General features: G+C 43.0%; 1 protein-coding gene across 8 annotated transcripts in view; it reads right to left on the reverse strand.

Annotated features, from left to right (window-relative positions):
- Nucleotides 1-8,539: 8,539 nt before the first annotated feature.
- CADPS (calcium dependent secretion activator) overlaps nucleotides 8,540-15,889 on the reverse strand; it is a 506,306-nt gene continuing 498,956 nt past the window's right edge. For all 8 annotated transcript variants that reach the window (XM_062200191.1, XM_062200192.1, XM_062200188.1 and 5 more), the window contains 2 exons: nucleotides 12,770-12,874; nucleotides 8,540-9,461 (listed from right to left, as the gene is read on the reverse strand). In XM_062200191.1, coding sequence (XP_062056175.1) covers nucleotides 9,282-9,461; nucleotides 12,770-12,874 — 285 coding nt within the window. In that variant the 3' untranslated portion in view covers nucleotides 8,540-9,281. The remainder of the gene's footprint in view (nucleotides 9,462-12,769; nucleotides 12,875-15,889) is intronic.

The following is a 15,889-nucleotide window of genomic DNA, read 5'->3' on the forward strand; positions in this document are numbered from 1 at the left end:
CACATGTGCATAAACCCTGCAGTGCCTTGCATTCATCTTTGCCTGAATAATCATAGAGTGGTTTCAATCCCATCCTAGGCCCCTCCTTTTCTCAGGGATCACCTGTGTCCAGCCTGTTAGGGAGGAACCTTGTTCCAGAGGTTTGGTGAGGCAGATGAAGCATGAATTTCGTTCCTTATAGTGGAAGGATGCATTCCAATTTTAGAGATCTTAAAATGAAGAAAAAAGTTTTTGTTAGAATCAATGAAAAATGCAAAAATTGATTTGTTTATAAGGTGACAAAGAAATGAATGAATCAGAGATGGGCCTACCTGATATCAACCCAGAAAGAAACCTGACTCCTTGATATGGGGAATTTTAGTCTACCTTAATCTTCCTGGAATCATTTTACAGAACATTCATGTATTCAGTTTCAGAGAGAAAGACATTGCCTTATATTGCCAAAAAATCACCTCATAGAAGTTCAACTTTCAATATCACAGAAGTAGAAATTGTTGTTAATTAAAGCTCTGATGAGATCAAATTTTCCAACTATATTATGATGTCAGTGCTCTCCACACACTCTGGAATTTTTTGGGGGGGGCTACTGTTACAGATTTATTTATTTATTTGAAAGGCAGAATGAGAGAGAGAGGAGAGAAAAAGAGAGAGAGAGAGGGAGAGAGAGAGGGAGGGAGAATTTTTCATCACTCTTCAAATGTCCACAATATGCAGGAGCCTGGAACTCCATCTGTGTCTCCCACATGGGTAGCAGGAACCCAAGCACTTGAGCCATCATCTGCTGCCTCCTAGGCCCATTAGGAAGCAGCTGCATTTGAAGTGAGGAATAGCCAGGACAGGAACCAGGTACTCCAGTATGGCATCCCAAGCAGTGGCTTAACCTGCTGAGGCAAAAGCTCTGCCCATGCTTTGGAGCTGTTAGTCTATAATCCTGAAGTCTGATTTTTAAAAGATTTATTTATTTATTTGAAAGTCAGAGTTACACAGAGAGAGAAGAGAGAGAGAGAGAGAGAGAGATCAGTCTTCCATCCACTGGTTCAGTCCCCAATTGGCTGCAATGGCTGGAGCTGCGCAAATCTGAAGCCAGGAGCTCGGAGCTTCTTCCTGGTCTCCCACACGGGTGCAGGGGTCCTAGGACTTGAGCCATCTTCTACTGCTTTCCCAGGCCATAGCAGAGAGCTGGATCAGAAATGGAGCAGCCGGGTCTCAAACCGGCACCCATATGGGACGCCAGTGCTTCAGGCCAGGATGTTAACCCACTGTGCCACAGTGCCAGCCCTGAAGTTTGATTTTTTTTTTTTAAAAGGCTACTTTTAATGCAAAATTAAGCTAATCAGACCAATCAACACTGTGGAGGAATTTACTAAGCTCAAAGACGTGTTTCCAGAGGTTCTGAGGGGACTGCATGAGGGACAGGGTTGAGAGGTTCCATTTTCAATAAGATAGTGACACGGGAATTTCAAACATGGTCACAGTTTCCACACAGACTCTGCTTTGCACCAGCATTTGTACTCTCATGTTGCCACATGATGTTCTTTTAAATAAATTCCCAAATTTCCAACACTTTGATAATTGTACTATCTTCAATCCTATTTCCTGCTGTAAGCATAGCCTTGCATATTCTTTGCAATTGTGTTCACTACCCAGGAAACAAGCCAACTTGTTTCTGATGGACAGAAGGAACTATGCCAACTTAACCGTGTTTACAATCGCTTTGGCCATCCCACCATCCATTCTTAGGAAATCAGAAAAAAAAATGATTTCTGTTGTTTTTGGCTTATTGTTGCCTTTGCATTCCTTGTACTTTGTAGTTGTGTGAATGGTGATCATTGTATCTCTCTTTAGCTGGTGGCTGTGATTAATTTGTTGCTCCGTGGTTTTCTTTGACCTTGAAGGTGCTGCCATTGGGTAAGAGAACTCTGCTGGCAGAGCACACGGTTATCGGCCCTTTTCTCTCGTTTTGCTTGGTTACTTACCATAAATGCAGATTTACAACTTTAGATAAAATACATGGTTCCATATGAAGGAAACCAGATGATAATTTCAGTATTTAGATGAAGAAGCAAAACAACCTTGAATAAAAGATGAAGATTGACTTTTAAAAATTTGTTTACCAAGAGTTGCAGCATTGTGCATAATTTGATCTCATTTCAGATTTCCTAATCATGTGTGTGATGGAAATTGGCCACAAAGAACACACGTATTTTGGTTTTTAAAGTTTAGATGAAATGAACTTGTTAAATTTTGTTCTTAAGCAATAATGATACAGCTCTTGTTTTTTTTCCTCAAGTTCTTAAAATTCTCATGAAAACTGAGATTTATGATGGCATGACTGCTCATGGCTGCACTGAAACTTCAGGGCACAGTAGTGCTCATGTGGATGGCTTCCCTAAAGCCACCATATTTCTCCATCTTATGCTGTAATTCTTTCCTTAAAGAAATACCCTGCAATAAATTATTTGTCTTCCTTTTAAAAAAAAAGATTTGTTTTTATTTATTTGAAAGGTAGACAAAGAGAGAGAGAGGGAGAGATAGAGAGATCTTCCATCTGCTCATTCCTTCCCCCAAATGGCTACAATGGCTGGGGTTGAGCCAGGCCAAAGCCAGGAGCTAGGCAGGAGCTTCTTCCAGGTCTCCTATGTGGTACAAGGGCCCAGGCACTTGGTACATCTGCTGCTGCTTTTCCCAGATGCATTAGCAGGAAGCTGGATCAGAAGTGGAGCAGCTAGAACTTGAACCAGTGCCCACATGGGTTGTTGGCATCGCAGGTGGCAGGTTAGACCACAATGCCAGTTCCAGTTTATGTGTCCTTGCTCATGATCATACTCAAACTTGCCTGTCTGATGTATACCCATCCAATTCAACCAACATTTATTGAGTGCCTACTATTACCTGATCACCAAACTGGCACACACAAATGGATACACAGTCTTTGACCTCAAGTAGTTGGCAATCTAGCAAGGCACCCACAGATTAAATGAAATACAGTGCAATTAGGCTGGGAATGGATTTTGGGTCTTTCAGAAGTTCTTTGGTCACACATTTGCAAACAGTCTCTGGGGTCACTTCCAAAGATGGCTCCTTTCCCCTATCTTGTGTTGATCTATGCTGATTTCATCCTGGATTTTCAATTAACTTACTTTTCTCCTGTTTCTTTTTCAGCCAGAAAGCCTCTTTATATATAACACACCCATGATCAAACAATACATCAAGGCCATTACCAATGTAACATGGAATACTCACATGTGCAGGTGTACAAATGATCTTACACTGATAAATGGAAAATGTGAATTGCCCAACAATGGGTTCAGGATGAATTCCATTCGTGTGTGTATATTCTCAATATACTTGTATATTTGAACAAATTTGGGAGAATATTTGCCCATCTGTTGGCAATGGCTACTTTAAAGAAATAGGTTGACAGGGAGAGGCTTGAATTTTGTTTCAAATCTGATTTGATCTTTTAAGCTAAAAATGTCTTTAAATGTTCCTAAAAAATAGGAACACTAGTTGGGTTTTGGCTAGGCAGACCAATAATCCCAAAGTAAAGGGAAATTTTAAATGTCTTCCTCTGAAACCTTAAACTCCTCTTCCCACCACAATGGCTCCCAATCCTCCACATAAGTCTTCCCACGAAACAAGCTCCTTAACACATTAAATGTATTCATTAAGTTTTTAAGTCAACATGTACCTGCTGAAGGTGTGCTATGTGCTCTGGGAATCCATTCATCTGAGACAACATCCTGTCTTTGTGTGGCTTTGGCCAAGTGGCACGTCCTCTTGCCTCTCTCTTCTCTTGTGCAACTTTTCCTGCCTTAGACACTTTTCAAGGTCCACCTTCTCCAAGAAATTTTCATTTTCTTCTCCCTCCTCCAAATGATAGTATTTAGATTCATATCCCCTGGGTGTAGTTGAACTCAGAGAGTAAGAGGAGTAGGGTTAACAGAGCAGTCTGGAGAGGTAGGGAAAGGGGAGGGTGGCAGACAGTCATGGCCACCACCTTAAGGAGTTTGGGCTGGACTCTATGAGGGGGGCAATTCTATGCTCTTTATTAGAGGAAGGACAAGACAACCCTCACCTCTTAGAAAGGTCTTGCAGGCCAATAAAAGGGAATAGATTAGAGAGTCTGGGTGTTTCTAGCACAGTGCATGGCCATTATGTATTTGACTACTTGTGGGCTGATTGCTTATAAGGGAACACGTTTACATCAGGTTAACATTGTCCCTGGCATCTTCTCCATCCATCTGGCATGTTTTCCTTTGGTCTCTTTCCCGTCAGCCTTCAAATGGCTCCAGAATTCTCCTCTTCTAAACAAACAAGAAAGACTTAAACATGCACTTTAAAAAAGAGACTATCCAAATTACTATTACACTCATTAAGAGACAATCAAATCTAGGTCTTAAAGAGTTTGGAGCTGGTGTTGTGGCATAGCTGGTGAATCCACTGGCATCCTATATGGCAACCAGTTCGCGTCCTGGCTGCTCCATTTCCAATCCAACTCCCTGCTATGCACCTGAGAAAGCAGCAGATGGCCCAAGTTCCTGGGCCCACGCACCCATGTGGGAGACCAGATGAAGTGCCTGGCTCATGGTTTTGGGCTGGTCCAGCACTGGCCATTGTGGTCATTTGGGCAATGAACCAGCAGATGAAAGAGCCATCTCTTTCTCCCTCTCCCTCTCTGTAACTCTGACTTTCAATATAAATGAATAAATCTTTAAAAAGTTTAGGCTGGCGCCGCGGCTCAATAGGCTAATCCTCCGCCTGCGGCGCTGGCACAATGGGTTCTAGTCCTGGTTGGGGTGCCGGATTCTGTCCCGGCTGCCCCTCTTCCAGGCCAGCTCTCTGCTGTGGCCAGGGAGTGCAGTGGAGGATGGCCCAAGTGCTTGGGCCCTGCACTTGCATGGGAGACCAGGAGAAGCACCTGGCTTCTGGCTTTGGATCAGCGCGGTGCGCCGGCCGCAGCGGCCATTGGAGGGTGAACCAACGGCAAAGGAAGACCTTTCTTTCTCTCTCTCTCTCACTGTCCACTCTGTCAAAAAATTAATAAAAAAAATCTTTAAAAAGTTTTATATAATTATTTGAAAGGCAGAGTAAGGTGGGGAGAGAAAGTGAGGGTGAGGGAAAAGAAGAGGGAAAGGGAGAGTGTGGGAGAGGGAGAGAGAGAGAGAGAGAGAGATAAATACATCTTTCAACTGCTGATTCACTCCCCAAATGGCCACAATGGCAGGGACTGGGCCAGGCTGAAGTTAAAAGCCTGGAATTCCACACTGGTCTCCTATGTGTGTGACAGAGGCCCAAATTCTTGGGTCATCTTCTGCTGTTTTCCTAGGTGCGTCAGCAGAGATCTTGACCAGAAGTGGAGAAGTAGGGACTCAAACAGGCACTCAGATATGGAATGCTGGCCCCCAAGTAGGGGGCTTAACCCATCATGCCGCAAGGCTGGCCCCAAACAACTCCATTTTTGCAATAAATGAACTGCAATTCTAAATACTTAGCTTAATGATAAAAATTAGAATGATAATACCTAAAGTTTTTAAGGATGTGGAGTAACAAGGACACTGATATGCCACTGGCGAGAGTAGAAGTTAGTTCACTCTATGGAAAACTGAGGAATATCTAGTAATTAACATACATTTATACTATGACCCAGCAATTGACATGCATAAGGAAATCCGTGACAGCATTATTCTTAATAGCCCCAATAACATTTTAATATGCTTACATGAATTGTGGTATAGTCATACATCAGAATACTATACAACAATGAAGAAAAACAAAACACAGCCATGCCCATGATATAAAATGAAAGAACTTGTATTATGACTGTAATTATATAAGGCTCAAAACAGGCAAGTTCAATTGCAATACTAGAAATCAAGCTACTTGGGGCAGGCATATGTTGCAGTAGTTAAGTTGCCACTTGAGATGCCTGCATCTAGTATTAAAGCACCTGGTTCAAGAGCTGGCTACCCTGCTTGTAATTCAGCTTCCTGCTAACAGGCATGCTGGGACACATCAGGTGGCGGATCAAGTCCTTGGATCCCTGCCACTCATGTTGGAGACAAGGATTGCATTCCTTCCTCCTCGATTTGACGAGGCCCAGCCCTAGCTGTTGCAGGCATCTGGGGAGTGAACCAGTGGGTAATAGAGCTCTTTTCTCTCTCTCTTCCTTTAAAAAAATGACAATAATTTTTTAAAGTGTATTAAAAAAGAGAAATCAAGGTATTGGTTATTTTTGGTGAGCAGGGTGAGTGTGGAAGTTGGGAAGGGGCTTGGGCAAGGAACACACTGGGTCTGCTCAGGAACTTCTGTTTCTTTCTTTTTTAAGATTTACTTATTTATTTGAAACAGAGAGAGAGGAAGAGAGACAGAGATCTTCCATCTGATGATTTACTCTGCAAATAGCCCCACTAGCCAGGGCTGGGCCAGGCCAAACCCAGGAGACAGGAGATTCATCCAGGTCTTCCACGTGGGTGCAGGGGCCCAAGGAGTTGAACCTCTGTCCACTGCTTTACCCAGGTGGATTAGCTGGGGGTGGGATGGGAAGTAGAGCAGCCAGTGTTTGAACTGGCCCCCATAAGGGATGCCAGTGTCACAAGTGGTGGCTTTACCTGCTCTGTCACAGTGCTGTCCCTGTGGACCTTTTGTTTCTTGATCTGTAGCTGTCCCACAAGTAGGTTCACTTTTTGATCAGTCACTGAGCTGATTGAGCTGAGCTTAGGCTTCGCATACTTTTCTGAAAGTACATTATATTTCAATTCAAAGGCATTAAAAAGGAAAACAGAAAGCTCCAGATACCAACAACAGTCATCCCAGCTTTGCACTTGGGGCAAGGCTAAGTGGGGGTCTGACCCTGGTCAGCGCTTCATTCTCTCTGAGCTCTTCTGATTCATTTCCTTCCTTCATTAAGAGCTGCCACACCAGGGGATGCTGTTTAACAGGATGCTCAGTGGGAGGCAGTGGTGACTTCTCTTTCGGAAGGGATTTATTTTTTGAAGTTCATTTTGCAGATACAGTCTTTTCTCACTTGGTTCTCTTTATGCCTCTAGGATCCAGCCCTCTGGTTTCCTATCTATCTCCATCACTCTGTCTCCTCCAAGGCTCCTGAATGTTTTCCTTCTTCCCTCAACTCTTAGACACTGGGCAGATGCTCCCTCTCCACTTTGCATATTATTTAATAGACTGTAATCATTGCAAGAAATATGCTTTCATTTTGCAATTCAAAAATATACCAAAAATATTTTTTAAAGATCCTGACGTTGCCACTCTGATTTAACTCTGTGCTATGAAACAACATAATTGTCTTACCTGAATGATTTAGCCCCACCAGTTGTGTTACTAGCTCTGTGCTGGTATCTCTGGGTTAATGCTTCTGCATGGGGCTGGTGACCACTGGGCAAGTTAGCTTAAACTTTGACCCTAATTTCTTCATTTACGATGGCGATAACAACAATCTTCTCTGCTTACGGTTGTGTGAGATTTAAATGAGGAAATACAGACAGAACACCTAGCATAAAATAGTTGCTTAATAAATGGTAGTTCTGCTTTAAACTCACTAAACACTGTTGAGTTGCACTTGCAACTCCAGGATTAAACCCAGTGGGACACACTCTCTAGAGGGGTGGATTTTTTTTTTTTTTGACAACTGGTGACCATTTTCCTGGGTTCTGTTGGAAAAGTAGTCTCCGGCAGCACCAAAGGAAGGTCACCATGGGTTACTGAGAGATACACACAAAGCAGGTGAGGCTGCAAGATGTCCTATTTCTTATAAGCCTAGGTGATTACCCAGCCAACAGTGACTGGGGACGGAGCGGAGTCCTCCATAGCTTAGAGAATCTTGTAAAATGCTTTAACAAATATATAAGAATCATATATAATTGGCACACACTTTGTTTGAATGCAAACACTGCTGTTAAAGTGGTGCTTAAAAACAGTTTGTTGGCCTTCTCTTCGTACAGGAGAAACATTTCTCTCGTTTACACTACTCACTTGCTTAGCAAACCCTTATTTATCCTATAAGGCAAGCATAATCTGCCCAACATGTCCAAATGCCCACAGATTCTGAATGAGTGAAGTCGGAATTCAGGGAATTTCAGGCAGACCCCATCCGTGTTTGACAGCGACCGCTCCGACAGCTCAAAGAACCCTCCCAGACAATGCCCCCCACCCAGCCCTCCATTCTCCTACCTCTTCTGGCTTCTGTATTTCAGTTCTGGCTTTTGAAGGAGACAGAAGAAAACAGACTCAGACGGGTATTCTTAGGACATTTGAACTGTTGTTTATTGAGGAGCCACAGTTTTCCACACTTTCATAACTGTAGGCTTTATATAAGGCAAAAGCAAGATGGATCCACGACTTTACACGGAAAAGAACTAGCTCTGCATCTGACCCCAGGGTCGTGCAGTGACAGATCAAAATGCAATGTACATGACAGATATAAAAAACAGTGTGGACCAAAATAATTTAAATTGTGGTTACAGTCTACTCAAGGAAATATCCGTATCTTAATTATAAACACATTTATAGTCTAGGATTGTAATTTAAATATTTCATTTTTTTACATACACAGTTATTGAAACATAAAAGCAAAATGAAACATTAAATAGGGTAAACTTTGACAGAAGACAGTTGCTCAGAACTGTGCTTGATGTTAGGCCACGATAGGATCGCTCCCTTCCCGTGGCAATTAGGAGAACCAATCCACTGGTACATAGTCTTCGTGGCTAACTAAATAGATAAGTCAAAGGATAGATTAACAAGGACACGAGGGGTCCATTTTTTAGTTTTAAGGGGACAGAAAGAACTAAAAGTTTGCTGCCAGAGCCTTGCCTTTTTTTTTTTTTTTTCAAAACACAAAGCAAATCTGTGTGCCTTAATGACTTTACTTATGTACTCATTTAAATAACTGTCATCCACAGATGGGAAGCAAAGAAGTGCTTGGTGTCCTCATCCTCAGATCCACTGACCATCAGCGCACACGCGGCATATGAATGAAGCTTCAACTGCTGATAACAGGGACACACCTAGCAGCTGGCCTATGGAACAGTATTTAAAGAATGGTGCTTCATATTGCTTGTAAACATAGAGACACAGAATCAGGAACTCAGGGAGTCAAAGGTCATTGGCTACTCTTGGGACCACATAGCTAAGATGACAATTGTATTGGTGACTGCTTCATGGTCATGAGAGTTGACAGAAAATTCCCTAATGGGGTTAGCTAACAGACTAAGGACATGCATCGATTACAGGACTCTATTCTCGTGGACTGTGGGACCGATGGGCTAATCGTCTTCTTCGTCTTCCTCATCGCTGTCCTTCATGCTGATCCCCTGCAGGCCTCCGCCCTCGCTCACTGATGCGGTGGCTTCCTCCACAGTGAGACGGTTCCGGATAGTTTCATAGGTCTTGCTGTTTAAGGTGGAGTCCAGGACCCCTTGCAATCGGAAGTCTCTATAGGTTTTCTAAGGACGGAAAAGATGGCAGTGGTAAGGGAGTTCTCGTGTCCATGCAGGGAGAGAAGGGACACAAAGCAGGTGAGGGCGTAAGAGCTCGGTCTCGCGGCAGAGTGTCACACGCCATGCATTGTGACACGTTAGCCACCATGCTCAGATTTCACTTGTACTAAAAGCCGAGATTCATTGAATGACAGAAAATGAGAAATCGTGACAGGATAAACTGTATTAGATGAGACAAAGCAAAGAACATAAGCTTGTGTTTATTCAGTTCCACAAAGGGAAATGTTCCATAATTGTTTTGGTTCCTTTTTTTGGGGGGTCTGTTTTTTCTCACTTAGGTTAGTATAATATAAAATGATAGACAGTGAAAGGGGCTATAATTTATAAATAATGGATCAAGTGATGATGGTATTTTGTGATTTCTATTACAGTCTGGCCTTTAGTATTTTTGCATCTCGTTAATTGCATGAGCCACATCCCCCCCATCTCATGCACAAGATAGACATATGTATGTTGGTATATGAGACCCATTACGGGCAGCAACAATTATGGGAAAGATGTTGCGCTAATGCCTCATCAATATGTTGCAGGCATGTGACTCATTTCTCATCTCCTTGGGAAAGAACTGTATCTATTCCGTTCACAACTTCATGCTCTCAGGGAAGAAATTTGGCTCTTTTTCAAGAACAATGGTTTGGTATTACTATACCACAAGTTCTTTCTTTGTTCCTTCGGGCGATTTCTCTCAGATTTCCGTAGGTATCCCAAGGACTGTTTTTCTAGAAATCCCTTTGTGTTAATTGAACATGACCAGAAGCATCTGGCTGTTGTCTACTTCCTAGTTCTTTTTTTTTTTTTTATACAAAGGTCTCTATCTACAACTCTTCTCATCACACTGCATATCATTTCAGCTATTGCTTCTGCTGTTTCTCTTACTGATAGGAGAAATTTGCTAACGGAGCAAGAGAGGGAATAGTAACATACTTTCATGCCAGTCCCCCTTTTATTTGTTTCTAATAATGCACCAAATGCAGTCATAGTGTTAACAATCACAGGTCAGCTCCTTGCGAAGGCTGCATGTTATAATGACAGTAGCCTTAAGTGCCGAATGCAGTCTGATTAGTGATGATCCGGCATGTAAGACTGTGGATGGGATGACCACATGTCCACTCTCCCCAGTTTATGCTGTCTGTCCCCCCCACCCACACGGTTATTCACAAAGCCTCCTTTCCCTCTTCAAAGTAACCTGGTTTAGACACTGAATTGTAAGCTCAGCCCAAATCAGGGGTCTAGCTGAAGCCTCTCCAAGGAGGAGGAAGACACTACGAGGCTACCTGAACCGGTGTCACCTGGACAGGGAAAGGGAAGGGGCTGGGTAAATACTAGGCATAGCAGAGATCACAGTCTGGACGACTAACCTGCATTTTTGTATGCTTTTCAATTACTGATTCTGTTGCCTCTTAGAATTAGGTAATCATTGCTGGAATATGATGGCACAAAGAGTGGTAACAAGTACTGGAGAATTCTCCCCTTCATTTAAATTCCAGAGCAGTGTGTGTCCCCACGAGACTCTCCGAGTCCTAGGGCGGGGACCATATCTGGTCATTTTTGAATCTGCTACTTGGTCACAAATAAGTAGAGGGGATCACCTAATATTTTCTCTGTGTTGGGTGGATGAACAAATGCTGGCTGAATAATGAACGAATAAATGCCAATTATCTCTGGAAATGTGCCGTGGAAAAGGAGGCTTCTGAGTTAAGTTGTTGGTAAAGAGGAGCTGAATTCTGCTTCATTCTTCTGTGTTGTGCTGTTGATTCGGCTGGGCTGGCTTTTAGTAAAAGTGAAGGGGTTCACTTGGAAGTGACATTTTTGTGTCCTCTCTTTGTGGTTCACATTTGTGGTTTTTTTTTTTTTTTTCATTTTCGTCCCCCCCCCCCCCCGCCCCCGCTCTTGGCAGAAGCCTAAGATTAAATCGTCTCGCTGACTTTTTTGTTAAAAAAAAAGTAATGCTAATTCACAACATAGATCTGGAAATAGCAGTAATGAGAAGATAATTTGGAAGTATTAAAATTATCTCTTCTTTTCGTGTCTTCCCAGTAAGGATCAAACAGAGAATTTCCCCCAAAACGTATGCCTACCCAGAAAAGTGGGATTCAAGTTGTCAGGCCATGGCTAGTGAGCTTGCTTGAGGAATCAAAGTAAAAAAAAATCCTGAAAATTCCATGGAGCCCCTAGTTTGAGTACATATGTTTCCTTTTTGAGAGCTGCAGCAGGCTGCTGTCTGTAACCCTCCCTGGGCAGACGTATTGTGAGATCAAATGCAGATGATAATAATTCTCCTTAATTACACACGACGGAACAGTAATTGGTTTTAAGTTAGCACCGGGGTAGAGGAGCACCTTGAGAGAAACAGTGCTAATCCAAGAGAAACTAAATCAGAGTGGGTGGAGGGGTGGCTGGGGTGGGTGTGGGGGAGACTTTTGGCAAAGTGCTAAGAAGTAGCAATTCAGCTCTGTTTATTAAGATATTTTAAAGGAGGCTTTGTGCCCGCACTGAGATTTTTTTTTTTTTTTTTTTTTTTTTTTTTGCCCAGAAATGTTTTAAAATCCTCTACGGTGAAGCATCAAACGGAAACTGAAATGATCAAAAACGTATTTACCCCCTTCTGTGATCTTATTATTTCATGTAAACCACTCAGATTTCACACTGCAATAATTATCGTGAGTCCAAGGCACACACACAAGCACAGGGAAAAAAGGTACTTTCAGGGTATGTTATGTCACCTTTGTGATCCTTTGATTGTATACACACATTGTGAGAGCAAATACTTCAATCAACCATGAGGACAATATAGACTTGCATCCTGATAATGATCACAGGACACACTTAGAAATAGCTGGAGGTAAATATTTCTATGAAATTAATGGTGGCAGAATTTGATTTAATGAAGCCATATGTGAAAATGGTAGCTGATGTGATGAGAATCACGGCACCAAAAGCCAGCTTCTCAGTGTCTAATGCAAGGGGTGTGATGGCCTCTGTGGCTTTTTTGCACAACAAATACATGAGGTATGTTTCCAACCCAGATCATGGTACCCATTTGCTTTTCATTAAATTTTCCTTTGATGCTGGAGTAATAAATTTACCATGCATCGCGAAATGATTTCATAGGTTTTCTTGTATGAGATACTCTTTTAGAGATCATCTTATTTGATACACAAACCAATATTTATGTTCAGGAAGTTCTGCAGCTTGCCAATGAAATGCCTTTCAGAAAGCTATTTGCACAGAATAATAATTCTATTTTCTTTTACCTTCACCATCCTAATTAGTGTTTTCAACTGATAAATGTGAAGCTGTAAGTCCATCCGATCCGTCAACCAGGTGCAGATCACGTTCATGGAGCTGTTGTACCATTGCTGAAAAAAGAGACAAAAGTTCTCCAGCCAACACATCATGGAGCGTTAGTAGGGCAGAGAGGGAAGAGGCCTTCTGCGTTGCGAGAGGACACAAAGCAGTTAAAGAGAACTGGAGGGCACAGAGATCAGGGACATTAACGCACGCACAATCTCAGGGACTGCATTAGTCTAAAAGAGATCCGTTTGGACTTTAAATCTAACAGAGACCTTGTCCGCTAGATCATTTCGCACCCAGTCAATCCATGGAGACCATCTCTTGCTCTTCTGATTATTTCTTGTAGTTGGTTATCTACTCTTGAATTTGACATTCAACATAGTGCTGATTTCCTAACACCATTGTCTCTGGTGCCCAGGGAGATGGGGGCTTTTCCATCAATGTAAATGATGTCCCAAGCCACTTACCTCATGAGAGCTCCAGACCTGGTCCACTAAACACAGTTCTGGGAATCAGGTTGAAGCCTTAGGAATTTAGGGGGAAGTTTACCTTCATTTACCCACTGGGGACATTCCTGATAAAGACAGGGAGTACAGGTTTTTCTTTAATGGCCAAACGTCTTCGGGCAGCGCATGTGTCCTTACGTTGGCTGTGCAATCTGTTTTAATCTTAACACCAAAAAATTATCGGCGATGAGAGAAAAAAAAAACATCTACAAATGAGCTCATTTCAAGCTGTTGAAATCATACTTTCCCTTAAGGGGGTTAAAATTTGCTTCTTGTCTGTGAAAAATGCTTGAAGCTGTGTCACTGTAGACTGCCACCCCTGTGGTGCAGGAAGTCTCTGGTGCAGTATAATTTTTCAGTACTGCTCATATATTCATAAATCTCACTCGGAGACATATGAACAGTGTTATGAAGTGTCAGTATGAAAAAAAAATCTAATCTTTTAAACTTCACCAGGTTTCATTACGCTCTGCCACGTATACCAAACAATTTACAAATAAAATGAAAAGGTGTGGATGGACCTATATATTTATTTATAGGGCCTCTATATGAACTGTGCACAGAAAAGATGCCAAAAAAAAAAAGAGTGGTTAGAGAATTGAAATGATCCATCCTCTCATGCTAACCAATACACACACGCACACATGCACACACGCGCGCACACACACATAGCACACCAGTGGGGATTTGAAAAGCATAAATAAAAACATGTTTCTGATGGTGACTCCACCCTTTCTCACCTAAAGATCATCCAAAATCAGTTTATGCCTAACACTCACAGTTTTTCCGAAGCCTTGTTTCTGACTTAATTTCTTATAAAAAAATTAATTTGGGTTTTTACTTGCAAGGTAGAACTGCCAAGTTCCACCTTGCAAGAAACGACACAGTCTCAGCCATGGCGTGCAGAAGCCCTCCTTTGCAATCTCTCATTTTGAGGCTCCTTCCCCAGCAGAGCCAACTGTGGCTCTCCTTGGAGCCCAGCCGCAACAGAGACCACACTACCCTAGTCGAGGCAGCACTGCAGCCTCACAGCCAACTTCTGCTCTTTTAAAGATCAGGGAGGCGAAACTGTCAGTTTTAGGAACCTTCTGTCCCTCCCCAGGGAGCAGGCGGGGTTGGGGGTAGGGATTTTTTTTTTTCCTTGAGATTTGCACTTCGCTCCCTGAAGGGAGGGTATGTGTAGGGGTCAAATCGCCTCAGGCATGGACAGGTTTTCCCCTCTAGGGGTGAGAACATTTTATTGAAAATTATTATTTTTTTTGGGTAGTGGTTGTTGGTGGGGGGGAATGTTGTGTTTTTGGCACCTGCTGCCTTGGGATTCTGGAGCTTTTGCTGCCACTGCATCTGGGTTTGTTCTCAAGGGGTTCAGGGCCAGGAATATCCCAGGGTCCCTGGTATTTCTGCAGCTCTACCTCATTCTTGGCAACTGGGAAGCCTCTGTGCTCACCCCAGGCCTTGAATCCCATATTTACTGGCTGTATCTCATCTGCAATCTGGGGACTCAAAAACCTATCTTGAGATCCATGAGCAACCACCCCTTGCCACTGGCCTTTGGGGGTTGAAGGATGACCTTCAAGCAACCCTGGTACCCTCCTGGCCAAACCCAGAAGCCCAGAGCCTCAGGATGGGTACATCTCAGGGACACAAAAGAGGAATGGGGCACTCTGGCTTCTAGGCAGAGGTGGCATTTTGCTTTGGCTGTGACAACAGGCAAACCGGCGCTGGCTTCTATCACTGCCAGCAAGCCTTGTGCAACATGCCTTTTTCTCTCTGCTGAGAGACGTGCCACCTTTCAGAAAAAAAAAAAAAAAAAAAAAGCACCTCCCCCTCCATTATATGTAAGCATTTCCCATACTTGTAAATGGATTTTGGATAGTGAATAAAAATAAAAATAAAAATAAAAAGGTGGAATGCTATCAACACTTTTCTTGTGCTGCTGAAGGGGGGCTGGGTAGGAAATGCATACAGCGATGGATCAGTGCATCACATACAGATTCCCACCCCAGGAGAACAAGAAAACCCTGGAACATCCATGCTTTTCCTCCTGGATCTCACATCTAGCAAAAGAAGTGTAAAAAATGTATGATGCCCCATTGGCTACACATTTAAAGAGGCAAAAGGGAGTAAGTCGCTCCTTTCCAAACCTTATGCTCAGTAGATGAAATTGGAGGCACTCTTGGATGCAGCACAGCACTAACTTGGTTTTGCAGAAAGGCGCTTAAAGGCATTTGGATGTCGGAGACAGCAGGAGACACTGCCTTCTAGAACTTTAAAGTGTGAGAGGTGAGAGGGATCTTCCACATCCTCCTTGGTGGAGGTGGAAGCAAGGGCCTCTGAGAGGTGGAGGACTTTCCCAAGGTCACACAGTGAGTCCAGAGGGGCAGCTCTCCAGGACAGCCCCTGGGGTGGATTAGCTCATTGTCTCCCATTGCTGCTCCCTATGGGGATACAGAGGTGAGCTGGGCAGGAGAGTGGACCTTGGAAAGCTCTTCCTAACTATACATTCAGGGCTGTCACACCGATAGAAACAGGCCATAGTGGGTTTATTCTATGCCATGGAACTGGGCGAATGCC

The sequence above is a fragment of the Lepus europaeus genome, chromosome 9, assembly GCF_033115175.1.
Source record: "Lepus europaeus isolate LE1 chromosome 9, mLepTim1.pri, whole genome shotgun sequence".
NCBI lineage: Eukaryota > Metazoa > Chordata > Mammalia > Lagomorpha > Leporidae > Lepus > Lepus europaeus.